The sequence below is a fragment of the Pelodiscus sinensis genome, chromosome 5, assembly GCF_052426305.1.
Source record: "Pelodiscus sinensis isolate ZL-2025 chromosome 5, ASM5242630v1, whole genome shotgun sequence".
Classification (NCBI taxonomy): domain Eukaryota; kingdom Metazoa; phylum Chordata; order Testudines; family Trionychidae; genus Pelodiscus; species Pelodiscus sinensis.
The window spans coordinates 15,925,353-15,952,955 of record NC_143056.1 but is presented as its reverse complement, the minus strand read 5'-3'; the positions used below and the strand labels follow the sequence as shown (position 1 = coordinate 15,952,955).

General features: G+C 41.6%; 1 protein-coding gene across 9 annotated transcripts in view; it reads right to left on the bottom strand.

The window, feature by feature from the left end:
- The window catches only part of BRF1 (BRF1 general transcription factor IIIB subunit), a 260,533-nt gene that overhangs the window by 182,320 nt on the left and 50,610 nt on the right, over positions 1-27,603 (bottom strand). For 2 of the 9 annotated variants that reach the window (XM_075926414.2, XM_075926413.2), the window contains exon 3: positions 18,476-18,649. The exons of 2 other annotated variants lie outside the window; for them this stretch is intronic. In XM_075926414.2, coding sequence (XP_075782529.1) covers positions 18,476-18,649 — 174 coding nt within the window. Of the gene's footprint in view, positions 1-18,295; positions 18,337-18,475; positions 18,650-19,382; positions 19,908-27,603 lie in introns of those variants that run through there. 5 more of the 9 variants (XM_075926418.2, XM_075926415.2, XM_075926422.2 and 2 more) reach the window with 5 other exon arrangements.

The following is a 27,603-nucleotide window of genomic DNA, read 5'->3' as shown; positions in this document are numbered from 1 at the left end:
CCCCCCTCCGTCTCCTCTTTTCTAAGCTGAACAGTCCCAGTCTCTGTAGCCTTTCTTCATCTGGGACCTGTTCCCAACCCCTGATCATGTTAGTTGCCCTCCCCTCTCCCAGCCTTTCTCTTCCCCTCTCCCACCTCCTTTTCCCAGTCTCCCCCAGTTTTGTTCAATAAAGACAGAGTCAATGTTGGAAGAAACGTTATCTTTATTTTGTACATCAATAAGAAGGGGGGCTAGGGAAGGGTAAGTGGAAGGAGGTGAGGGAGGAATGGGGTACGAGCCCCCGATGGGGAGGACTGGGCTGGCTCTGCGGGCTTCTGGGGGTGGAAGCTCTCCTGCAGCCCCCCAATTACTCCCTCTCCCCAGATGGCAGCCTGTGGCAAGTGCAGCCGGGCTGATGGCCGAGTGGTGTGATGTGCCCAGTGTGGGCACTCAGGGCACTCCAAGCCAGAACTTCTTTGCAAGCGGGGCACCCCTTAGAACTGTGTGTCCGGGGTGGGGGTCGGGACCCTTTAAGCACAGCCCTCGGCTAGCCTGAGACAGCATCTCCATGCTCTAAGTCCTCCTCTGATGCCCTGCCGGCACTGCTTCCGGCCATCCTTAAGCCCTGTTCAGAGTCCACTCAATGTGGAGTTGCTAGTTCGAACTAGCAAAACGCTAGTTCGAACTAGTTTTTAGTTCTAGATGCGTTAGTTCGAACTAGCTTAGTTCGAATTTACTAATTCAAACTAAGTTAGTTCGAACTAGCGCTGTAGTGTAGACGTACCCCTCCAGAATTAACACAGTTAATATAAGAGCACACTTTTTTCCCTAGTGACAAGACCTCAACTACTGTCCAAGGGCACAGAAGAAAAAAGGCCAATGATGAAAAAGAAAGGTATATAAAACGCTGAGTAAGAAAAAGTTTCTTGTCAAGTTCAAACAGATGTCAATGTTTGGATTTCTGTTTTGTACTAGATAAAATGCTTAGGAATTTTCTCCTCCATATTTTAAGTTTATCGCATGAAAAAACAAATTTTGTGCAGTCTTGAGCTACGCTATACACATGTAAGATTCCTTTAGCTGAATAAAAAGATCTGATTTTTCATTCTGATGGTTAAGACAACTGCAATTTTTGTTTTCCAATATCAACTGCAAAATTTGTTTTCCAATATCAAATACACAGAATGTGGTAATATAAGAGGTGTGTGTTCAAAGTGCACCATATTTTCTTTCATCTTAAGTGAAATTCAGAGCCATTGATTTTTTCCCCTCAATGCCTCTACATTTTAGGCTTAAAATTTAATTAAAAAAAAAATATGACAGGACAGAGGTGAGCCAGAATACTTTTCAATTTTAATTAGGAGCTACTTACATTAAACTTTATTCTCAGTAATGTTTTGATACTTTCATGCATTGGAATAATGCCATATGAAGCTCCCAAACTGGAAATATATTTTAAATTTAATAAATTTGCTTACACCTGACCTAAGAAAGTGAAAGTTCCACAATTCACATTTTATCTCAAGGCATTTAAAACGTTTGTGGCTTTGTTTGGTTTTGAATAATATGCACAATACACAAAATTCAAACCACATTCTACTTTGGTTAAACAATTCAGTAAATTATTCCAATCCGCAAGTCAAAATAGAAAAGGGTATAGAAACAGTTTCCTGCAGTGTGGCATAAGAAATCAAAATTCTGATTTTTGTCAACTCATTTCACAAAGAGTTGAAACTCAGCACAAAGTAGAGGCCGTTCCTCTGCTCTCCACAAGAGACACTTGACGCATTTTTTACTCGTCATCTGTGCTTACTGTGACTAAACTGACTCAGACTCAAAGATTTTCTATTTGTCTTCTAAGAAGGTTGCAGATGTGCAATGAAAATAAATAGTGAAAAGGCTCCACTTGCAAGAATACTTGGCATGAAATTACAAAAACAATAAATTAATAAATTTAATAGTGCTGCCAACAGAATTTCTGGAAGCAGGCTGTTATGCAAACAGTTACTAGTGACAATCCTCTGAAGATTTCAGACTGTCAGAAAGGTACTTGTGCAAATTTTTTTAGACTTTATACTTGAGAAAAATAAATTACTTAAATTAATCCATTAGCATATAAAAAGTCAACAGGTTAGCTGAAGTGTTTACAGCTTTTTAGCCTATGTTTTAGTAAACTGCTCTAATTAAATATAATATTTCCTTTTATTAATTTAGAAATTTGAATAATGTTATTGCATTCCAGTCTGATTTATTATGGCAGATCTAAATAGCACGTACATCAATGACACACAGTATTCAAATTTTCCAAAACAAATTTGAAAGTTGGATAATATTGTTCCTATGCTATGTTGTTGTTTGGAGGGGGAGGAGGCGACAAGAGAAGAGGAAGTTACTCCCCTGTGCAGTAATGACTTTTCTTCAAGATGTATGTCCTCCTCATGGGTGCTCCACTGTTGGCGTCGGGTTGTCCCGGTGATGCAGATCGGAGTTTTCATTAAGGATGTTAAATATCAGTTAAGTGACTAGTTGAGTCATCGATGGAATTTCCATCGACTATTCAATAGGCACTTCCACATTCCTCCTTTGAAATGTACTGCCCCCACTGACGCCAGGCTCCATGCTGTGCTGTGGCTTTGAAATGCCACACAGACACGCGGCATTTCAGCGGAATCCGAGATCAGCTGGGGAGTCCCCAGCTGACCCTGGGCTCCACAGCGCCACTGTGAAACACCACCTCGGCATTTCAGAAGGACAGCGCCATACAGCTGAGCCACTGGGGATCAGCTGTGTGGCACTACCCCTTTGAAATGCAGGGGTGGAGTTCAAAGGGCAGCACCACACAGTTGAGCCGGGGGATCAGCTGTGCGGTGCTGCCCTTTGAATGCCTCCTCCGCATTTCAAAGGGGCAGCGCTGCACAGCTGAGCCTGGGCTCAGCTCTGCGGCACTGTCCCTTTGAAGTATCCCCTTCCCTCCTCCCCCCCCCCCCCCGCTGCCTCAGAGAGGCAGGAACAGGGGCGGGGTGGTATGATCGACTAGCCGACTGACTATCCAATAAGCTTTTGCTTATCGGGATAGCTGACTAGTTCTTAACATCCTTAGTTTTCATTGGAAGTGGTCAGCCAGACCGCACATGCACGGCATATGCCTCATGCCATTCACACTCTGATGACACGCGCGGTCTGGCTCCTGCCAGTTCTTCGAGTTCACCCAGATATCTGAAAGATACAATAAGAGACTCCAAAGCAGGGAGGAGGGTGGGTAGTGAAGAACCGATCAGGACGCACATCTCAAAGAACAGTCATTACTGGTGTCCCCATGGGCGCTCCACTACCCGCCCTCCTCCCTGTTTCAGAGTTTCATATTGTAACTTTCAGATATCTGGGCTGGTTGTGATTGTGAATACAAGGTCTTGGATTGATTGGAACCATTGTAATGGAAGATATGCTCTTGCTGTGGTGGAGTCTAGTTGGGCTCCTATGAGTTCTAGGGTCTGTGTAGGTAGCAGAGTTGATTTTTGCTCGTTGAGGATAAGACCCAGAAGCTCGAACATTTGTCTGGTTATTAATATAATATGGAGTGTATCTGTAACAGATGGTCCTTTTATTAAGCAGTCATCTAGGTAAGGATGGTATGCTGCAACAGTGAGTGTCTTCAAAAACACCCTGGGTGCCAACGACAGGCCGAAAGGCAGGATGCGACACTGACAGTGGCCTGATCTGACTGTAAAGTGTAGGAATCATCTTTGTGCAAGATGTATAATGATATGAAAATAGGTGTCTTGCAGGTTGAGGGCTGCAAACCAGTCCCCTTTCTCTAACGCTGGGACGATGGATGGTAGGGTCATCGTTTTGAATTGTTGTTTCCAAAGGTATTGGTTCAATATGCGAAGGTCTAGAATAGGCCTCCAACCACCCATCTTCTTCACTGTGAGGAAACAGTGGAAATAGAAGCCCCTGCCCCTGAACTCTTCTGGCACCATCTCTACTACTCCAATGTTGAGAAGTGGATGGACCTCCTTTTTCAGTAAATCTTTGTGAGAGGGGTCCCTGAAGAGGTATGGGGAGGGTGCGGAAGTGGGGGGTGGTGTTGTGATTGGGATGAAAATGGTCCACCAGCGGTGGTGAAATGGTCTCAGCTGATGGCGGAAGGTAGGGGTGGAATATTGGGAGTGACTCACTATGGGGAGATTCTGCAAGCCCTCGACCAGGAAGTCAAACCTGCTGCTTGTTTGGCTGCTGGTTTAAATTACAAATATTCTGAGGATGCCTCTTCTGAGTCCATTGTCTCACTCTGGATTGGTTGAAGCCTCGGTGCTAGTATCTTGTGTATGAAAAAAATCACAATGTCTTTGGCATGGTACGTACCATTTATGGCAGTACGGGGGAGCGTATATACCCAAAACACGGAGAATGGTTCTTGAGTATTTACTTGAGTGTAGAACATCGTCTGTCTTCCTGGAGAATAATTTTTTTCATCAAAAGGGAGATCTTCCACTTTCGTTTGCAACTCATGAGGGATCACAGCTGACTGTAGCCACAAAGCCCTCCTCATAACTATAGACGTAGCGGAGGCACGAGCTGCCGTGTCAGTGACATCAAGGGCTATTTGGGAAGAGGTTCTTGCCAAAGCGTACCCTTCCTGTACGATGGATTTTATTATCGGCCTCTTTGTATCCGGCAGGTGTTCAATGAGGGCCATGAGCTTGGGACATTTGTAAAAGTTGTGGCTGGACAGTAAGGCCACATAATTAGCTATGCGGAGAAGCAGAGTTGGAGTAAACCTTACATCCAAAAAGGTCCATGCATTTGCTCTCCTTATCCGCAGCGATATTCTTGTACTGCGGAAGTTTGGAACTCTGTTGAGCGGCATCCACCACCAGATAGTTGAGCTGTGGGTGGGAAAATAAAAAGTCAGCACCCTTAGGGGTGACGAAGTACTTTTTATACACACGCTTATTGGAAGCATGGACGCTAGGGTCTGCCAGATCTCATTGGCAGCCTCCATAATGGCCTCATCTATTGGAATTGTAATTTTTGCGCATTGGGAGGTGTTGCTTCTCTTGTACCTTAGTTAACTGTATGTCTTGGCTAGCAACCACTCTTTTAAAGAGATCCTGAAACTGCTTCAAGTCATTTTGTGCTGTTTGATTGCTAAGGATAATTGCTTCATCTAGGGATGAGGAAGAGTGGTCAGTCGTCGAAATGTCTGGCTGTTGTTCCTCTATTTCAGATATTTGGCCCTCCTCAGGTTCAGATTGTTGAGCCATAACTCAGCAACCTCCTGCCAGTGTAGCAGTGTGGAAGAGGTTGTGTATCTATGTACAGAGGAATGTCTGAGGCAGCAAGGTTGCTAGTATGCTGGTTATTCGTGATGATGATACGTTGACCAATGTATAGGGTAGTCATAATGGTATGCATGCCTGTGTTGTCGGTATTCCAATCTGTTAGGAGAGGAGTATCAGGATGCAAATACACTCCTACGATCTTCATGATAGTGCATGTGCACCAAAGGTATTGGAAAATGGGGTGACCTACATGATCTCCTTGGAGAAAGGGGGGTGATAGGGAATGATAGCTTCAGTAAGGCTATTGTAGTGAAGGCTGGTGAGACGCAGGTGATAAAGTGGAAACCAGTCTATAATGCCTGTCTTATCCATGTAGATTGCTGGCAGTAATGGTGCTGGCAGTGCCACCGCTCACGGTGCTGCGGATGGCAGTCTCACATTTGGTGGTGCCAAGTGATGAGATGGTGCAGCTGTTGCCGGCACTGATGATGGTTTGTGCTGTGTTTTAGGCTCTGAGGTTGTCTTAAACCATGGTTTTGCAGTGTTGGATGTTCCCAGCTTATCTCCAACACTTATCCTGCTAGTTGAGACTGGTGGAAGAAAGTGAGCAGATGAAGCCCTTTTACGTGCGAAAGCCGAGCAGGGAGAAGTAGCTCTTTGCTGAGCAGCCACTGAGTTCAGTAGGGTGTGGGTACTCCGCAATCCTGAAAAATCAGGCTTTTAATTAACCTGCAAGGATGTGCTAAGTCACATTCTTGGAATGTAAGCTCTTCCACACAGGGAGCTTTTTGTTATGTTTATATCATGTCCAGCACAACAGTGACTTAAACCCCAACTGTGCTAACACTATACAAATAAATAATAATACAGGTTGGATCTCTTGGGTGTGTCTAGACTACATGGCTCCGTCGATGGAGCCATGTAAAGTAGTTTACTCGACATAGTCAATGAAGCAGGGATTTAAATAATCCCCGCTTCATTAAAATAAAAACGGCCGCTGCGCTGTGCCAACAATCAGCTGATCCGGCACAGCGCAGCAGTCTAGACAAGGATCGGTTGACAAGGGAAGCCTTTGTCAACCACTCCTGTAAGCCTCGTGATTTATACTGTATTATACAGATTTCATGGTGGAGTCCAGTGTTTCTCAAACTGGGCATTATAATTCAAAAGGGAGTGGGGGATCACAAGATTATTTTAAGAGAGATATGCCATCCTTACTTCTGTGCTGCCTTCAAAGATGGGTGCCTAGAGCATGGCAGCTCTTGGCTACGCACTCAGCACTGAAGGCAGCACTCTGCCAGAAGCAATGCTGAGGTAAGGATGGTAATACCATACCCATGTCATCCTTCTGTATTGCTGCCTTCATATCTGGGCAGCTGGACAGTGGCGGCTGTTGACTAAGGGCACAACTCTGCAGGCAGAGGTAAGGGTGACAATACCATACCACCTCATCCTTTTGTCTATGCTGCCACTGGCTCAGTTCCAGAGATGGACTCCCGCTAATTGCCACTGCTTTCCAGCTGCCCAGCTCTGAGGCTAATGCCATCATCAACATCATCAACAGCTATGCAGAAGTAAGGGTGGCAATATCACAAACCCCATACAATAGCTGAGAGACCCTCACACATCTCCTTTTTGGGTCAGGACCACAATAATTACACCACCATGAACAAACAAACATGACTTTGGAATGCATTAACAGGAGTGTTGTGAGCAAGACATGAGAAGTCATTCTTCCACTCTACTCTATGCTGATTAGGCCTCAATTGGAGTAGTGTGTCCAGTTCTGAGCACCACATTTCAAGAAAGATGAGGAGAAATTGGAGAAGGTCCAGAGAAGAGCAACAAGAATGATTAAAGGTCTAGGAAACATGAGCTATGAGGGAAGACTGAAATATTGGGCTTGTTCAGTTGAGAAAAGAGAAGACAGAGGGGACATGACAGCAGTTTTCAAATATCTAAAATGGGGTTACAATGAGGAGGAAGAAAAATTGTTCTCCTTGGCCTTTGAGTATAGGACAAGAAGCAAAGGGGCTTAAATTGCAGCAAGGGAGGTTTAGGATGGACATCAGGAAAAACTTCCTGCCTATCAGGGAGACTAAACACTGGAATAAATTGCCTAAGAAGGGTTATGGAACCTCCATCACTGGAGATATTTAAGAACAGGTTAGACAGACACCTGTCAGGGATGATCTAGTTCTAGACAGTTCTTGGTCCTGTCATGAGGGCAGGTGACTGGACTCTATGATCTCATGAGGTCCCTTCCAGTTCTAGTGTTTTATGATTCTATGAAATTTCAGATTTAAATATCTGAAATCATGACATTTACCAATTTTCAAAATCCTACTACAATGAAATTGACCAATTTGGTAGGGCTCTATTTATGAACCCAAAAAATGGAAAGCTAAAACAACTTTTGAAACAGTATAGCCTCTCAGAATTGTTGGAGCAAAATATCCACACGTGAAATTTTTTTTTTTAGGACCTCAGGACCACAACCTCCCCAGATGCAGAATGCTTCTGTTAATTCAGGTGCATATTAGGTAATTTTATTTTTTAGAAGGGTAATATTCTTTTTCAAATATGCACATCTTCCAGTGACACTTCATTTTGGTTTTATCATCATGTCTCAGTGTTTTCACCTTCTTTCTGCCCCTTCCCTGTATGACCTACCTCTACAGTGGCACCACTGTCCTGCTTTGGTATAGACACTACCTTCACTGATGGGAAGTGTCCCCATAAGCCTAACTAATCCAACACCCTGACTGGAGGCAGCTAAATCAATGGAAGAAATTTTCCACTGACTTAGGGTATGTCTACACTACCCCGCTAGTTCGAACTAGCGGGGTAATGTATGCATACCGCACTTGCTAATGAAGCCCGGGATTTGATTTCCCGGGCTTCATTAGCATAAGCGGGGAGCCGCCATTTTTAAATCCCCGCTGCTTCGAACCCCGTGTAGCGCGGCTACACGGGGCTCGAACTAGGTAGTTCGGACTAGGGTCCTATTCCGAACTACCGGTACTCCTCGTGAAACGAGGTGTACCGGTAGTTCGGAATAGGCACCCTAGTCCGAACTACCTAGTTCGAGCCCCGTGTAGCCGCGCCCCACGGGGTTCGAAGCAGCGGGGATTTAAAAATGGCGGCTCCCCGCTTATGCTAATGAAGCCCGGGAAATTCAAATCCCGGGCTTCATTAGCAAGTGCGGTATGCATACATTACCCTCCAGTTCGAACTAGGAGGGTAGTGTAGACATACCCTTAGTGCTGTTCACACCAGGGGTTCAGTCAGCATATCTAAATATATTTTTCACACTCAAGAGACGTACCATGCCAGTGTAAGTTCCCAATGTAGTTCAGCCCTGTGTCTGACACCTCTCCCCGACCACTGCCTTGCCTGTCTAGTGTCACTTTGAGAAGAATGGGCTTAGCGCATGTTTTCCCCAACAGCTTTTCACTGCCTGTGCAAGCCACTCTGCTCTTGATGCGATCTGAGAGTGCAGAGTAGTAGCCCTGGCAGTGAAGTATAGCTGGAAAGAGAAGTGAGCTGACTAAACCGGGAAGTAGAAAAGTGCCCCTTCAAGTGGTCTTTGTTTTAAAACAAACTGCAGGAACCAGGGAGCCACAACAATGGACAGACCTTTTTCTTCCCAGGGCAGTGTGAAAAATCTTGGGGCAGTCTTGGCCAAATTCAGACAACTATCAAGTGTGCTGGAGATAGGACAGGTTTGGATGCTAAACAAACCAGTGTATGGAAAGATAGGTAAGACCACTTTCCATGTTGACAGGAGACAGAAAATCCTTCACATTTCGTACCTACTGGAAAAAGGAAGTATTGCCAATCAGGATGCAGTAAGCACAAACTCAACTGACTTCTCGGGGCTTGTCTTCACTACCATGCTGACTACCATACTGTACTATGTTGATGAGGGATCGCGCTCTCATCAATGTAATTAATCCACCTCAGCAAGAAGTGGAAGCTACATTGCTGGGAAAGTATCTCACACTGGCACAGCACAGTGAAGACAGTTTAAATTGGTTTAATTTACATGGCTTGAGGAGGGGGTGGATAATCATACCCTTGAGAGACATAACTTGCATCAACTTAGGCAGTAGCACAGAAGAGCCCTAAAAAGGACAAATCCTATTTTTAGAAGCAAGAGAGGTGACAGATTGTTGGTACTAAGCCTTTGGGGTGATGGTCACTGTTGCTGAAATCCAGCAGTCTCAAAATCCTGTCAATTTTTAGGACATTAAAAGAAAAGCCTTACTGATAAAAATATCACCAATATAACATTTACAAAAACCAACAGGCATACCTACTGTAAGGACTCCACTCAACTGGATTCTCTTACTTTTTGTATGTGTCACTCAACTCATGTAGAAAAAAATTATTTAGATTAATTGTAATCTTAAAGATAGTAAGTTAAAAAAACAACTTAGCTTAAGTGACTTAATTCAGCAAGACTTTGGTGATATAGTTAGGGAAGTCTAATTTCAAAAGTTAAAACTTTCTGACTGGGAAGATTAAGGGCTCTTGGCTCCAGCAAGCTTAGCGTATAGAAAATAATTGCTGAGGACCTAATCTATTAAAAAGAAAGTCGCGCCATTTTCTTTACAATGTCCTCAAAGTATCTGTAGAGGGGAAAAAAAATCCCCTAAAAAAGGCTTACATGGTGGGGCTACGAAACCTTCTGAGTCTCGGTAGGAGGACATATTATTCTAGTAAGCGTAGAACAAGCTTCATTGATGGTTTCTGTCTTCCTGCAAACCAGAGAAAGGAAATACAATCCAGTGGTCAGGACACTATCCTAAGACATGGGAGACGAGGTCAAGTCCCTGCTCAAGTCACCACAGATTTCTTGTGTGACACTGGTCAAGTCATTTTATCTGTGTGCCTCAGTTCCCATCTGTAACTTGGAGACAGTATATTTCTCAAGACAAAGGCGCAGACATCCCCTCCAGTTGGGGGACAGCGGGTGCTGACCCCTCCCCCCCACTCTGCTCCAGGCCCCATCCTCACTCCCTCCCCACCCATAAGTCCCATCCCATTTCACTCCTTCCTTAAGCCCCCACTCCAACTCTTGCCATCCCACTTCTGCCTCCAAATCTTCTCCCAAGCCCCCAATCCACCTATGTACTACCTCTCCCCCCAAGTGCACTCCATCCTCACGCCTTCTTCACCCTCCCAGAATATCCTGAATGCCAAGAATCAGCTGTACAAATCAGCTGTTTGCGATACTCCAGAAGCCCTGATGGGGGGGGAGGAGTAGGTCAGTGAGGCCACTGGTGTACAAGAGGTGCAAGGAGAGGGGATATTTGGCACCAGTAGGTGCTCAAGTCCTGGAGTTGGCACCTATGCCTCAGGGAATTCTGTGCTTCTGAGGACATGCCGAATTTTCCAGCATAAAACATTCTGCCCCCAAAAGTACTGCAGCTCCTCCTTTTGCCCACCAGAGGCAGCTACGGCACCAGAACAGCCAGCCCTTCTAACTCTCCATTATAGATATGAAGATTGGTGGAGGGTTGCCCAAAAGAAGTTTGGGGGTGCACAAAGAAAAGCACTAGTGTTTCCCTTCATGCTTTACATAATCAGCATTCTGTGGTTTGAAAGAGGATTTATGCTGCTGTGAACCTGCTGGAAGGGAATAGCAGTGTTTCCCACCAGCCTTCTGCTCCTGCATCCTGAATTACTTCTAAGGGTTCCCTCTGCACTTATACTTTTTTCCTCTTACATGCTCATTCAAGAATGTTAGGTGTCCAAAAAAAGTGCACTCAAACCACTGATGTGTGCCTGCTAACTTAACTTCACCTTAATTATTCTATTTGGGACATAGATAGTCAGCTCTTCCACAAACTGATATGACATTAGCATATTATGGGTAACAGATTCAGAGTATTAAGGCACAACTGAAGAGTGTAAGATTGAAATTTTATGCTGAATGAAGAACATTCGGCACTCTAAATTAAGATTCTTTAATAAAAAGTTAAATATACAAAGTAGTTACACAGTAATTTTTCTAAAAAGGCAAACATTAATCAAGGTACATATTCCCCCCAGAGTAGGTCCATGCATAGAGGGGTCTCCACACATGGATCCTCCCAGAAGCGGGGGTGGGAACTCAGGAATCTCTATGGCACTATCTACTACTCCACCTTCTGTGGACTCAGAGTTCTCACTACAGGGAGCCAGAGCTGAAGCAGAGCAGGCATTATCCCATCTCGTTTCATGGAATGAGAAGTTGCAGAACCCTCCCTCTCCTATAAAGGTAGGCTATTATGAAGCTCATTGGGGGACAGAGCTGTAGCTGAAATATGGAACGGCCATAAGGATAGACTTGAGGTCAGCTTCACTGCAGGGGAGAAAAATCCCACCCACAATCTGTTGTCAACAGGACAACACAGGAGCATCTCTACAAGAGAATCCTTGCAGAGTTTCCTCATTAAGTCACTTTATACAGTTACAAGCTGCAGGGAAAGATAAAATATGGGCCATATTTTCTATTCTATAATAGACTGGTATTTGTCTGTAATGAAGAACATGTTTTTTTCCTCAAGAAAAAAAATTAAATTATAAAAATTGGAAGGACATTTTGAACACAAAAGGGTACGTCTACACTGCGGGCTAAAGTCAAATTAAGATAGGCAACTTCAGCTACGTTAATTGCATAGTGGAAGTTGAAGAACCTTAACTCTGTTTTTAGGGCAGTCTACACTGCAAGAAGTCAAAGGAAGAACACTCTTCCTTCGACTTCCCTTACTCCTCATGAAATGAGGGTTGGGTAAGAAGCCCTTTATTTCAAAATTATTTTGAAATAACGGGCTTGCTGTGTAGACGCACGCTCTATTTCAAAATAACTCTGCTGTATAGACATGCCCAAAAAGAAAACATCTTCACTTTATGTATCATTCATCCTACAAAAGTTATTCATGTAACAGAAGAGTGGATAGTAGAGATCAGAAATACTGAACAAAATATTGCATCATTTGCAAAAGCCTTCATGTATGACAAGAAGGATTACAAACAAAGTAAAATATCCCTGAATTACAACAAATTGATATTCCACCTGGAAAATACTATGCAAGCCTCTTAGTTTTTGGATGAATTCTGGGCCAAGTACAGATCACAAACTAACCAGTAAGTCAATCAAAAACCAAGTCTGACTTCCAAAACTCTCTTGGGAACTCAAGCAACAACTAAAAAGCTCTTTGTTTCTATTCAACCTGATATGTAGGGGATGGAAAAGCTTTTCAAAACATTAAAGAGAAACAAGTGAGGTCTGTTACCATTCCAAGAAGCAAATTAAGGTCTAAATTCTGAGGCTGTCAAGCACCCGCAACTTCCATTAAAGTCAGTGGATGCTGACTGGACTCAGAATCCCTCAGGATTTGGCTCTTCTGGCAGAATAACCAGTTTTCCCAGAATTCATTTCTTTGAAACGTTTAAAACCATTACTGCCTTTTTGTACATTTTATGCTCTTTATAGTCCATAGCAATAATATAAATAATTTAGAAAAATATTACAAGTTCCTACATGCAGTTTATCTAAATGCTGTAGAAGTACAGTTAACAGGTTTAGCTAATAATCAGCAAGCCACTTTTCCTTTACAAATATTCATATGAAGAAAGAATCAAGTTAAAAATATTTAATAAAGGGCCATTATTGAACCTTTGCATATCCAGTAAGAAATTCAAACAATCAAAATGGAACAATGAATCAAAGTGATCTGGGATAAAAATGTGTAAGATTTTAGAGCCCTGCAAATCCGTTGCTATCCACTTTATTTCTGCAGGTATCCACATCCACCAATTTTTGTGACTACAGATGTGGATGTAGATACAAATTTTGTATCCATGCAGGGTTCTAATCATTTATAAAATCATCCCATCAGTTACAAAGCATAGTTTTACTTTGGCTTATTTCATGTAGTAGAGATTGGTTTGCTACATTTTATTTCAAAACTGCATCACACTAGACAAATCTAGAAGTTACTCTAATTAACTAAATAAAATAAAATTAAATGTAAGTGTCAACAACAATTTAGTTTATCTTTTTTGGACTGGACTCGAGTCAGCCATAACTCACATGATACCATTAGATCAGACCTGAATTTTCCTAAAAGGTCATCGCATAGCCTGGCTGATGAGGATTTTTTTTACATAGATACAAGTTTATTATAGAAGAGGTAGGCTAATAAGTATGCCATAAAAGACATAGACACTCTCTTCCAACAACTCAAACCTAACATGGCCAAAACTGAACTCTTCCTTTCTACCCAAATTGACCCTACTCCCCCTCAGTCCTGTCACCATTGACACCAGCTGCCATCTAGACCCATAACTTGGTCCAGACTCCATCTTCCCTCATGATTCCACCCAGCCTTTTTTGAAATCTTTGTTTCTTCTCCCATAATATTTCTAAGATGCCATCTTTCTGTGATGGGGTTGTTCCACTCAGACATGCTGGGCAAGGGTTAATATGATGCCAGTTAACCAAATAAAAAAGCCTAACAGGCCTAATGAGAAATAAAGCCCCACTGGGAGAAGAGTAGAGCTTATTTCCATACAGTGTTGAGAGAATCCAGCTGAGGAAGGAGATCTGCAGGAGACAAGGTAGAGTGTTCCCCTTCTCTGGGAAGACATTGAAAACTAGTACAACAGAGTTGACAGACTACTGTCCGGATCAGCTATAAGCCTAAGTAGAACCAGAAGCCCTGAGGCACTGTAGCCCTGAGCCAGGTAAGGAAGATGCCAGCCCCTGGACTAGGGTATTCATTGATGCACAGAAGCCTCTACTTCCATAAGAAAACAGTATACAGTAACAGAGGAACACCAGTGCCAAGATGGCTGCTCACAGAACCCATCTGGAATGAAGGTTTAGGTAATAAGTATACATTTCTGTTGGATTTTGGTAAAAGACGGTGTTGGGTAGGACTCTGAAAAGTGGTCTGTCTGGAAAGCTGGAACATGCCAAAGGACAGTGGGAGAAACTGAGGCAACACCAGCATCAGCCAGGAAGGAGAGTGAAAACAGCAAAGTTGCCCCCATCTCACATCTCAAACACTGTAATTTGCTCCATCCATCATTTGTATCCTCCCACAATACTTATGAACATAAATACAGCCATACTGAGTCAGACCAAAGATCCAGCTAGCCCAGTATCCCGTCTGCGGACAGTACCAAATACAGATGTCCCAGAGGGAGGGAACACAACAGGTAATCATCCTATCATCCAGACAAACAGAGACTAGGGACATCATTCCTACCCATCCTAGCTAACAGCCATTGATGGACCTAGCCTCCATGAATCAGTCTAGCTCCTTTTAACCCTGTTAAAGTCCTAGTCTTCACCACATCCTCTGGCAAGGAGTTCCACAGGTTGACTGTACACTGAGTGAAGAAAAACTTCCTTTTGTTCGTTTTAAACCTGATGCTTATTAATTTCATTTGGTGACCCCTAGTTCTTATATTGTGGGAATAAGTAAATAATTTTTCCTTATTCACTTTTTCTACACCAGTCATGATTTTATAGACTTCTAGTCTTTTCTAAGCTGAAAAGTCAAAGTCTTTTTAATCTCTCTTCATATGGGACCTGTTCCAAACCCCTGAACATTTTTGTTGCCCTTCCACTTCTTCATATACATTTCAAGCTTACTAGTTTTATCTTCTAATTCATTAACAGCTTTTTCACTTGTATGTATCTCTATCCTCTCACCGCCTGGCCTCTCAGCATTGTTAATTAAACTAACCTCATCTGCCCTCTAGTCCACTTCATTCCTGGTCTTTGACCAAGATATTCAATGACGACTAGTGATTTGGGATGCACAACTGGATGCACTTGAAGACAGATGTCCAACAATTTCTTAAAAAAAAACTTTACTCCTTTAGGGTGTGAAGCTTAGCAGACAAAATCTAATGTACCCATTCAAAAATCTTGCCTTGATACCTTCTTTCAAGTTGCTTCTTATAAGGAGAATGTCCTCTCTGACCCAATCCCTAATGCTTTAACCTTCTCCCCCAAATGCATCCTCAGTAAATCTCTTCTTCCATAGTGACTAAATGAATCTGACAATGGACAAATTAAATACAATTTTAAACCAATGATCTTGTCAGGGTAAAACATCTTATAAGGTATAGAAATATTGCATGCTTTGATGCCCTCAGTCATTACACTTTGCCTGTCTGTGTGGAACTGTGTGCATAACTTTACTTTGTCAGTACAAAGCCCTCTCCTCCTCCCTTCATTTGCTTCTTGGTTCTCCTAAACTAAAGCTTTAGCGGGCATGTTTATCTTTCATTATGCATTTGTATACTGCCAGACACTGTGCGCTCCTGATCTATAATGGGACCACAAATATAACAGATCAAGAATAATATACATCACCCTTAAATGAACATAATCTTAGAAATGGCAATATGTTATGCTTTTCTAAGTTGCATTACTTCAAAATTTTCAAGTTTTGAAGAAAAAAACTAGGGGAAGGGAAAGAGAAGGCGAGAATGGTTAATTTTATATCTGGAACCAGACCTTACTCTCAACTGAGTCGCTTGTTTTTGAAACAAAAGAAGCTAATGGTTTGGCAAAAAGCAGACATCTACACCAGACTCTGAACTCAATCCTTCAAAGCAGACTTTTGATCTGTAGAGATTTTCAACACTGTTGAACTCTTAGTATCAACTTTAGTTACTGAATGGAAGTTTATGTAACAAATTTAAAAAACACAACATGGATAATTGAGCCACATAGCACATGCACTGCCAGTTTTGAGGATCCAGATGTCATGGTAACCACAAGAGGAAAGAGTTGCTTGTGATGTTTTAGTAAAAAGATTGAGCTTCTCTGTAGGGGCTTATTCATGCCAGTGTTTTATAGACTATCACACAGGAAGTTATTTTAAAAGAAAAAACACATATGTTTAGGTATTTGTGACATTTCAGTTACTGGAGTATATTTTGCATATAACTTCAAATCACAAATGGAAAAATGTTGAAAATGGATGTTTTAAAGATCACTTTTTTTTTGCTTTGCTTTCAAGTGCAATCATCATTGTTACACAGACAACTACAGCACTCAGCACAGCAACATGCTAGCTTGTTTATTGCAAACATAGTATTAACAATATTTGATACTTTTTAAGGTACCAAGCTAACATCAAGGAAAAAGTTAGCATCATTACTTTCATTTTACAACTGTAAAATACCGCTTTTTCAAATGTCAGAAAAGTCTTGGTCAACAGTTGCAACATTTTAACAAATGCTGGCTTTAAAGTGATAGTGCCAAGCGAAATTAGAACCCCAAAGTTCACCGGTTTTAATATGAAATTTTAACAAAACCTAAGTCTAAAAAGCAAGCTCTGTTTTCTATTTTCATTTTTCAACAAATGACTCTTTTGCAATGTTTGCAGCTCACCTACTGCAGCACTATCACAAAGCACTATTTCTGAAACATTCTTTATAGAACCAGAAACTAAAATTTCACCCAAATAGAACATGAAAGTGAAACTGACCATTCTATTTTCCAAAAAGAAAAACAAAATTAAACAGCATTACAGGCAGTCCCCGGGTTATGTACAAGATAGGGACTATGGGTTTGTTCTTAAGTTGAATTTGTATGTAAGTCGGAACTGGTACATTTTGTAGGGGACACTCTAGCCAAACATTTCTTCAGAGCTCAGTTTTATTCTCCCACACCTCACTTCCCTCAGTCCTTTATTCTCAAGCTAAGGTGTCTGCTGAGAAAAGCCGCTCCGCGTCTCCCTGGTCTGCTGGGGGGGGGGGGGGAAGAGAACGCTAGCTTCGCGTCTCCCTGGTCTGCTGGGGGAGGGAGGGCAGCTAGTGCGGGGTTGCCTCACCCCGTTTTTAAGTAGGGATCCGATGTAAGTCGGATCCATGTAACCCGGGGACTGCCTGTACAAAAGTGAATCAGCTATGTTGTTCATGACAGCTGGGGTTCATCATTCCCTGACCCAAGAATGAATATTTAAAATATTACATAAGTTCTCTTCAGAGCTTTCCTTATTTTGTGCTAGTGTTTTGCTTCTAGTTCCTGTAACTATTAATACAGAAATACAAATAAGCATGATTACATTTATGAAGTATTTAAAATTGACAGTAATTTTGACAAACTGCTGTGGGACAAAAGTAAGGATGGTCTAGAAGACAGAGCACTGATCTAGGACTTGGGAAATCCATGCTCATTTCCTGGCCCTGCTTCTGACCTCTTATCTGATCTTGAGTAGGATGTTTAAAATCTAGCAAGTGTCTCAGTTTCTCCTTAACCATAATAGGGATACCTCCTTCTAGGAGTAGCAAGAGAACAAATCCATCCACAATTGTTAGATGCTCAGATACTGTAGGGATAAGAGCCCTTTAAATACTTCACTAGATCCACCAAAACCACTCCTTCTCAAGACCTGACAACAGAATCAGTGTGTCCACTACACAAGGAGAAGATGACCTGCAACCTCTGCACCAAAGTTCAACTCTACTGAAGAGCACTGAGCCTCAGCAGGATTTGAAGGCAGGCTGAAACCAGCATAACAGACTATTGGTCAAGTACCCTGCCCTGCTGCTGGGGGTAAGGTAGCAGTGTGACTTCAGTACCAAAACAACTTCACAGCCACAAGCAGCAGAGAGATGACCGGGGCAATTCTGCCATTCCACCACAGCACTCAATTCACTAGTAGCTTGAGCGAGCACTCACTGGAATCCATGGAAGCCCTTCTGTGAACTTAAGTGGGTACTGTACAATGATTTATTTAGGCCATGCACTCAACTCAGAATTGTCCCTCAGCGCTGATAATTTTTAAAATGGAATTCCCTAACAAAGCTCAGAAAGAGTCTAATTTTATACTTACAAAGCTACAGAAATAAGAAATTAAGTCTTAAGTGTGAAAAATTAAAGCTCCGTTGAGGTGTTACAACTGCTGACAATTTACAGAGCCAAATTTCACTCTGGATTCATGCACACAATTTCCATTAATTTCACTGTGTTCACCCATCTGAGGCTAAATTTGTCCCCAAACACTTACCTCTTCAAGGCCAAACAAAAGGTCAAATCAGGTGTTTAGCTTTCTGAAAGAAGAATTGTATTATCACAAGAGCAGAGATTTTTCAAGTTTTCAAACATCTGATGTGTTTCACCTATGGACCAAAAAAAAAAAAAAAAAAAAAAAATGCATCCTTTATTTTGTTCAAAAGTGAAAGGATACGAGGTGTTCCTTCAGTTCTACACACCAAGTAGAGACATGCAGCAATTACATGGGTCATCTTTCGTCCACGAGTTAAGTGCTTGCTCACTGCCATCTTGAAAAAGTTAAAAGCAGTATCAAGACAATGCTGGTTGAGTTGCAACTGGTTTCCTAAGTGATGAATTTGACGCTTTCCTTTAAAAAAAAAAAAAAAAAAAAGAGAGAGAGAGAGAGAGAGAGAGAGCTCTTAAAACAATTTTGTAATTAATCCACTTTTTAACAAATGACCAAACTTAAGAAAAACCTTGCTTAGAAATTTAAATTTAGACATTCTTGTGCAACAAAATGCATTCTTTTAATAAAGCACAAAAATAAAAGAAATAATACACTAATGTTATTTTTGATCCTAGAACAATTTCTTAAATCATGTAGCTCTATGAAGATTATGTCCTAAATTTTCAAATGTGTCTACTGTTTTGGGGCATCCAATTAGAAATGCTGATTTTCAGAAGGGGCCAAGTATCCCATTCAAGTCAACCAGAGTTTTAGGTGTCCATTTCTTGGGGGGAGGACAGGGTCTAGATCTGAATTTGGGCAGAATTGAGGCAACCACACTACTAAACATTAAAAATATAGGTTCATTCTTTGTTTAGATGAGATAGCACCCAAAACATGCTGGGCTCTTTTCCAAACAGAAAAAGATTTTCCCCAACGAGTTTGACTGGCATTTGATCAGCTTTAGAGATGAATGTCTTTTAAAAAAAAAAAAATCAAAAAAAGAAATCTTATTGTGGTACACTTGACTAATTGCGGTTCACTTGACTAATTGCAAACAAGTTATACATTTTGTTACAATTCAAAATTGATGAAGTATGTTGGTCTCTTAACAACACAACATCAAAAACAAAAGGAAAGGAGCTTCTGGCACTTATCTTGAAGCTTAATCATGGTTATCGTTGCTAGGGCAGAACTTCCTCTAAACATATTCAGAGCAGAGGCTTCATTTAATTTTGCTGCCAAACTACATTGATTAAGGAAAACAAGATGCGTGTTCACCCTTAGAAGAAATGTACTTTAGGTTAGTCATAATAGGAAGTGGTACAGCTGCTAAGACAGACCTGGAAAGCAAGGTCCAGCCCCCTCTCAAAGTTCTAGCTATGAAAACCATTCCAAGAAGGAATGATAAGGCTGAGTTGGTGGAAAAGATGGGAGAAGTCATGATGAAAAGTACTGGGCTCATTAACAATCAGTGGGTCAGACAATAACAAAACAAAAAACCACCTTTAGTTAAATATTTCAGACAGATGTTTCTACTACATGTTCTTACAGGAAACATGCATCTATTAAATTCAATGAGAAGTTACAAACACGTAAGTATATTTGAAGAAGTGAGTACCAAGTAGTTTTCCAAGTAGCTAATCCACAGCTTTTCATTTCAGGCAACAGTGACAACATAATAATTTCAAGAAAAATAAGAACATATATCTGTAATTCTTTACTTTGACACACCTGATAATCAGGCTTTTCCTCCATAAGCAGCAGTAACAGTATGTTAAGGGAAGTTCATAATATCTGAAAACCCTTCAAGTCAACAAGAAAATTCTAACTTGGTTCCAGTAAAGATACTCCCAGAAATCTAACTACAATTCAATGCAATTCCTCCCAAGCAGAAAGTTGCACACAAATAGAGAACCACAGAACTATGTTAACTTCCCTCTGCAATCCATCAAAAGAAATTTCATCCAATGTAGGAACTTAGAACAATCAAGAAAACGTTTTGGAGAATAGCTACAACTCTTCATGCTGGAGATGCCCTGGACCCACCTATAGCAATGGAAGTGAAAGTGTTCATCTGTTTACATTATGATCAAGCCCTCAAACATATGTACAGTAATTCCTCATTTAACACGTGCCCCCTTAACATGTTTTCGCAATAGCACGATTTTTTTTAGGGAACGTTTTTTAAATTACACGACCGTCCCCAGAATAACACGATTTCCCCAGCCAGGACTTCCCCTGCTTCACTGCAAAGCGGAGGAGGGTTCACCACTCGCCACGCCATTCCCCGCTGACTCCTCCTCACTGGACACCTTTCCCCCTCTCCTCCGCCCCCACTTGCAGGCTTGGCCCCTCTCCTCTGCCCCCGTCGCCAGCGGCTGCGTAGGGCTTCCCTCACCTTCCTGCAAAGCAGCGAATGGTTTGCTGCTCGCCGTGCCGTTCCCCGGAGACGCCCCCGCTCGCCAGACGCAGTGCAGGTCCCGGAAGACCTGTTACAAGGGCATACTCCCAACCCAATCCCCCATACCTTCTCCTCCCTTTGCCTTCCCCAGAGCCAAACACCTCCCCTCCTTGCTGTAACCCAGTCCCCTTTCTCCCCCAACCTTATGTTCCGGCCCCAAAGGACACCACCGCTTGAAACGCAACCCCCACCTTTTCCATTATTTTCAATGGGAAAATTGACCCCGCATAACACATTTTCACTTAACACCATCATTTTCTGAAACATATCTATAGTGTTAAATGAGGAATTACTGTATTAACATTTTGTAACCAAATGGGTAAAAAATGTCAGTGTCTCTAATTTGCTCTTCATTTCAAAAAGGTGGCTTGATGTTTTCTTGTACAAAAGTAAATTAAAAATCACACAAAACAGTACCCACTCTCTACAGGTCTTTTATCAGAATAATCACATTAATCAATGCAGTTCTTTCCCTTGCTTTCTTAAGCTGGGACATGATAGTCAGCAATTAGGCTTCTATACAGGAACACAAAACATCTTGTATTCCTTTTAGTTCCTTCCTTTACCCCAAACTTAAAGCATCTTCACACAAAGGTAACAAGAACAAACCTTGCCTATTATATATTTTTGTTGCCCTATCACATATGGGCAGATTAGTGTGTTTTGCCTGTCTTCTTCCTACCTCACCTATCTGATAACTTTCAGGGCTGTAATATGTAACTGAATTTAATTTATTAATACCACAGTAATTCTAAGTCTTCACTTTTGAAGGGCAGCTGTAACCACATATTTAGGGCATAAGAAAAGAATCTATGGATAACAAATTTTATTTCCCATGCCCTTGTTGCCACAAGCACACATACAAATGGGGACAATGAGTAGCAATTCTTCAATGGATAAAAATATATGGCGAAGAAGACTTGAAAACATTATCTAATGAAGCCAATAAATACCTTTTAGAACTTCAACAATAAACTAAATTCAGTACTTAATACCACAAAAGTTTGGAGAAAGGAGGATAGAAACACTAGGTCCTTGAGGACTTGCTGCCTGAAAGCTGAGCCTAATGCTTAAACTGGCTACAGCACTTTGTAAAAATATGCAGACACTTCCTGGCTGTTCTCCTTACCCAAAAATGATGCTACAGCTTTAGTGGAATGGGTTACAATTTTATAAGTATAACGTACTCAATTCCTTGTAGGACTGGTGCATGCAAAATTCAAACCCCACAAGCAGGCCTATAAAGTCAGTTACAGAAAAGTTTGAGCTTCATGCAAAGTTGAAGAGGGAGCTTGTGAATTGAAAGAGGGGGTGGAGATGTTCAGAATGATAGACTAAAATGCTACTGACATTTTCTATGGACTGGAGGAGGAAAATGTGGATGTCAAGAAGAGGAGTAATTAAAGCAGATGACGAGAGGAGAACCTGACACAAGAATGTTCAGCATTAGAAAGAAAAGAACAGACTGCAGAAATGAGGCAGATAAGCGGAAGGACTCAAGACACTCCCTGAGTATGTAGGACAAGGAAGGGGGAAGAGCCAAGGGCAACTTCCAGTGTATGAATTTGAGTGCTGGGGAGGAAGGTGGTTGATGGTGAGGTTATGAGGGAGGAAAAGCAGTTTGGTTTCCATGATGTTAAGACATAGCAGAACTTGCTAGTTCCATTTTTTAAAATATTCATTAATTTCTTCAGACAGTGATGAAGGAAAAAAAATAGAGAGAAAAAGAATAGAGGGGCAGGGAGATAACGGAAAGGATGGAGTGGTACATAATGTGTGGATTGTAAGGAAAAGAGGGAGGAGGCTGGATGATATAATCAATAAGCAAATGGAAAAGAATATCCAAAGTTCAAATACAGTAAGACTCCAACTGTCCAGCATCCAGTGGTCTGGCACTCCTGATAGTCCGGGTTCCAGTTGGTGCCAGAAATGTTCTGGCAAGCCGGACAATTGGAGCTGCTCTGCCCCTGGCTTCCCCAAGTCCACCGCTGGTCAGTTTTAGCAGCGGTAGACTTGGGGAAGCCCTGGGGCAGAGCACCCTAGCTGCTCTGCCCCCAGCTTCCCCAAGTCCGCTGCTGCTGAAACTGACCAGCGGCTGATTTGTGGAAGCCCGGGGCAGAGTACTGCCGGGTTAGTCCTGCAGCGCCAGTCAGGTGAGGGGCAGCGCTGAGGGACCAACCCGGCAGCACCCCAGCTGCTCTGCCCCCGGCTTCCTCAAGTCCGCCGCTGCTCAGTTTCAGCAGCAGCTGACTTAAGGAAGCTGGGGGCAGAGGAGCTGGGGTGCTGTCGGGTTGGTCCCGCAGCACGGCCCTCTCCCACGCTGTGCAGTTTGCCACCGACCCCTCATAGTCCCCCTTCTCTGGCATATCTGATAAGCCAGCACCCCCAGGGTCCTAAAGGTGCCGGATCATCAGAAGTTTACTGTAGTAAAAAGCAGGCTAGTACTGACATCTAAGTGCTGCAAAGAGAGAGGCCAACCCATCTTCCTGCTTGACTGCTACTGCTCCCAACCGTTGGAGGGAAAAATCTCTGCTATTTCCGTGTCTTAAAACCTCTGCTGATGTTGTTTGCTCAAACTAAGCTGTAAAAATCAGGATTTGTAAACTCAGCTTTAGAAGGTTGATTGATTGTTCTGTAATTGAAACTAATTTTAGGTTGTTCATGATTAATTTTAAAAGCAAATTTTTAACAGAAGTTGTGTCAGATACTTATTCACCCAAGAAGATTCTACTGTTGAGATAAAACTAATACATGTTTAATCCTTAAACAGCTGAAAGGCTGTCTTGCTAGAGAGAAGTGTGAACACACATTTATCTTTAATGAAAGGTATTCCTTAGCTATCTGGCATTAAAAGATTAAAAAAAAATCACTCCAAGCACTTCAAGCAGAGCTATTGATCATAACAGTATATTGTTCTTCACTGCTATCAAAGCTTATTTGTGCTTGGTTTTAATCTCTATTTTGTGTAGATGGTGTTTTTACATCAAATCACATTTATATTCGTATTTTTAAAAAGCATAATTATTCTTAGGTGATTTCTATAATGCATATCTACCATTTAAAAGTTAATTGTTACCATTCTCATAACAGATGGTACATTACTGCTGATCCGCACACTTATTCCAAACACCCATCTACCAGGGATGTTAAAAAGCAAGTATTTCACTAATCATGTAGTCGATAGAATTGTTATTAACTACACAATTAGTCAGTAAGTGAAAGCAAGGTGCTCAGTCCTGGCTTGCACCAGATCTGGGAGCTACACCTACTGAGGCTCTGCAGTTTAAATGTAGTAGGTAGCAGCACTAGGGCGGAGGGAAATGGAGGGGGCAGACAGCACCACAGAGACAGTGCTGGGGAGAGGGGGGAAACCAACTTTTAAGATTCCTGGATTGTTCAAGACAGAGGAAATGTGTTTATGACTAGGTGATCTGGCCATTTTTAAAAGAAACGGGTTTTTAAAAGTGCCATTTTTCAGCCATAACAAAAATGTCAGAACTTGCTCTACAGAATGTATAAACTACATTGCATTTAACAATAAATAAATTTCATAAATCAGCAAACTGAAGAAAATTTCAAGTTACAGCAGTTGACTCGTTGCTCATAGATAATTTTCCAAGGTTAAGTGCCATCAACTTCTGCAGAATCTGAGCTTCTATTTCATTTTAAAAACTAAAAGACATTTCGATGTGACGTAAAACCTTTTAATACAAATGGAGTACAAACTGATGCAGTGTTTTCTGTCTGCTAGCAGCCAACTTCTGTGACTCTGCATGGTAAGAGATCTTCTAAATTGTAGCAGAGTGAAAACAAGAGCCTTGCAGCTTTCAGTGTTCTGCAGAATCCTGTGGGCATCAGTGAAACTGAAAAGAATCCTGTTAACGAAATTCTGCAGCCGCTTGAAAAAACAGGAACGGTAGCAGAGGAGCCTGGCATTGGAGTTATGCAACGAGGAACTACAAACTAACACTGCAGAAGGAATAGAGCAACAAAAACATTCCTCAATGCAACATTCTATATAGCTGAGACACTGATATGCACTCCATATCTCAACAGTCTAGAGGAAAAGGAGTACTACCCTCTCAACCATGCTCACAGATAACCATGGGTCTTCAGATTTATCAAATGCCTATTAGATGGAGGCATATATAGAAGGTAAAAAGCCTCTGAGCAGGGTACAGGGAAAAACCCTGATACACAAGACTGCCCACACTGATCAGACCAATGGTCCATCTAGCACAGTAGCTTGACTGTGAAAGTGGACAATATTTCATTGAGAATGAACAGAATAGGACATCTGGGCCAGTATCCTGTATTCTGAGAGTGGCAAGTGCCAGACACTTCAGAGTAAATGAACAGAACAAAGCAATGATCAAGTGACCTATCCTATCATCCAGCCCCAGGTTCTGATAGTCAAGAGTTTTCGGGATGCCCAAGACATGGGGTTGCTATCCTGACTGACTGGAATGGGTCTACACTTGCTCCTGCTTCAGCTCAGGTGCTGAACTGAATGACTGAAAAGCGCTGTCCAGACCTACATTTCTATGATTCTAAGATAAGGTGGATGAGGAGGCAGAAAATAGGACTGGAGGAGGGGATGAGAAGTGGTTGAGAAAAAGAAAAGACTGTTACTGAAAACTATAGAAGAGGAGAAACATTAACTACAATGGAAAGATAGAGAGAGAGAAGTCAACTGCATGCAGGAAGAACAAGGAGATATATCAAAAATAAGATGTCTGAAGTTTAATACAGATGTCAAACATTTTGCATTTAAAAATGACTTCTAGTTTTGCCCAGCTGTTCTATTCCTTCACATAAGAGGGCTAGTAGCACAAAACTTGGTCCTAGGGGTAGTAGATGTCAGGTAATTTTTTCTTCTTAATTTGTCGCCTTTCAACTGGATATTGCAGTTACAGATGTTCCGTATGAATTTCATTATGTGCTGACAAAGGAAGTTAATGACTGAGCTTCAGCCTCCATATTTAAATCTTTCTTTTAACTGCTAGTCTTAGATTAAAAATAAACTCAGGCTAAATTGCAATGACTCTTGGGTATAAAATTATATGAATTGATTGTTATTTATCAAACATATCTTGAACCTGTTGTGGCTTTGAATGAAAAGTTATGGTTAAAGAATGTGTCATATTTCAGCAGAATTGCCATTCCAAAATTTCCTCAAATTTTAAGACTGCCCACACAAAAATTTCTTAAAATGACAGATGAAACTATATTCTTCAACATCACTGGTATGCCCCTGACAGAAAAATGTTATCACACTGATAAGGGTAATATATGTCATTTGAATCTACATCTGCTGATGACCTTTCTGGGAGAAAGAGGTTCTTTCTTTTTCCCCTACAGTCCTAATCTAGTTAACAAAAAAACAGAAAAAACAAACAAAAACATAAAAATAGCCATAATGGGTCAGACCAAAGATCCTTCTAGCCCAGTATCTTGACTTTGATAGTGGCCAATGCCAGGTTTTCAAAGGGAACTGAAAATTATAGGCCATCATCAAGTGAGCCATCTACTGTTGCCCATTCTCAGCTTCTAGCAAACAGACACTAGGGACACAGGCCCTTCCCATTCTGGCTAATGGTCATGGATGGACCTATGCTCCATGAATTTATCTAGTTCTTTTTTGAATCCTTGATCTTCACAATATTCTCTGGTAAAAATGCTACAAGTTGACTATGCATTACGTGAAGAAATACTTCCTTTTGTTTGTTTTAAACTTGCTGCCTATGGTGGCCTCTACCTCTTGTGTTATGAGAAGTAAATAGCACTTCTGTGTTTACTTTCTCCACAACAGTCATGATCAGGCCTTGACAAGCGGCGGCAAGCTCCGCTCACCAGCTGCGCGGTTTGGCACGCTGTGCATGCACTGATTGCGCTGCGACGCCGTGCTAGCTTAAAATCTACTCGCTTCGGGCGAGTAGATTGACTAATTTGTCGAGCCCTGGTCATGATTTTAAACGTTCTATCATATTCCTTTTTGTCTCTTTTCCAAGATAAGTCCCAATCTTATTAATGTGTCCTCATACAGAAGCAGTTCCATACCCCTAATCATTTTTGTTGCCCTTTTCTGAACCTCTTGCAAATCCAATATATCTTTTTTGAGATGGGGCAACCACATCTGCATGGAGTGTTCAAGATATGGGCATATCACTTTGCTTCTATACAAATCCATGGTCTTACTCTCTATCCCTTTCTTAATGATTCCCAACATCCTGTTTGCTTTTTTTTTTTTTTAATTGACATTGCAGAGTGGTTTTTGTCAGAGAACTATCCTCAACAACTCCAAGAGTGGTAACAGGTAATTTAGACTCTATCGTTTTATATGTATAATTGGGATTGTGTTTTCTAGTATGCATTACTTTGCATTTATAAACTCTGAATTTCTTCTGCCACTTTGTTCCCCAGCCACACAGTTTTGTGAGATCCCTTTGTAGCTCTTTGCAGTTTGCTTTGGCCTTACCTACATCTGCAAAACGAACAAATTAGGCCATGTAGGTTTAACTTTTTAACCTCAATAAAGACACAGAACGTATGAAAAGGAGGGGGGAAATCCCTGAAATTTTAGGGGATAATTAAATTGTAAGTATAAAATTAGTATGACTTGGGATTGATGATGTGAAATTAAAGGAAAAAACTTCCTAACTGGACAGTATAATAGGCTCCCCAGGAAAGTGGTGGAAACCCGCACTGCTTGGGACATCTGAATCCTGACACCACATGAAACAAGCTTGCAATGGAACAATTCTATATTGGTAGGAAGGCAGAAGTTTAACAAATTGAATCATCTAGCCTATGTTTCTATTTCAATAAACATTAACACCTACAAATCCTAGACAGTCTCCACCCATTAAAAGCATTTTGTGGGACTGATGCATACAGAATAGGAAAATGT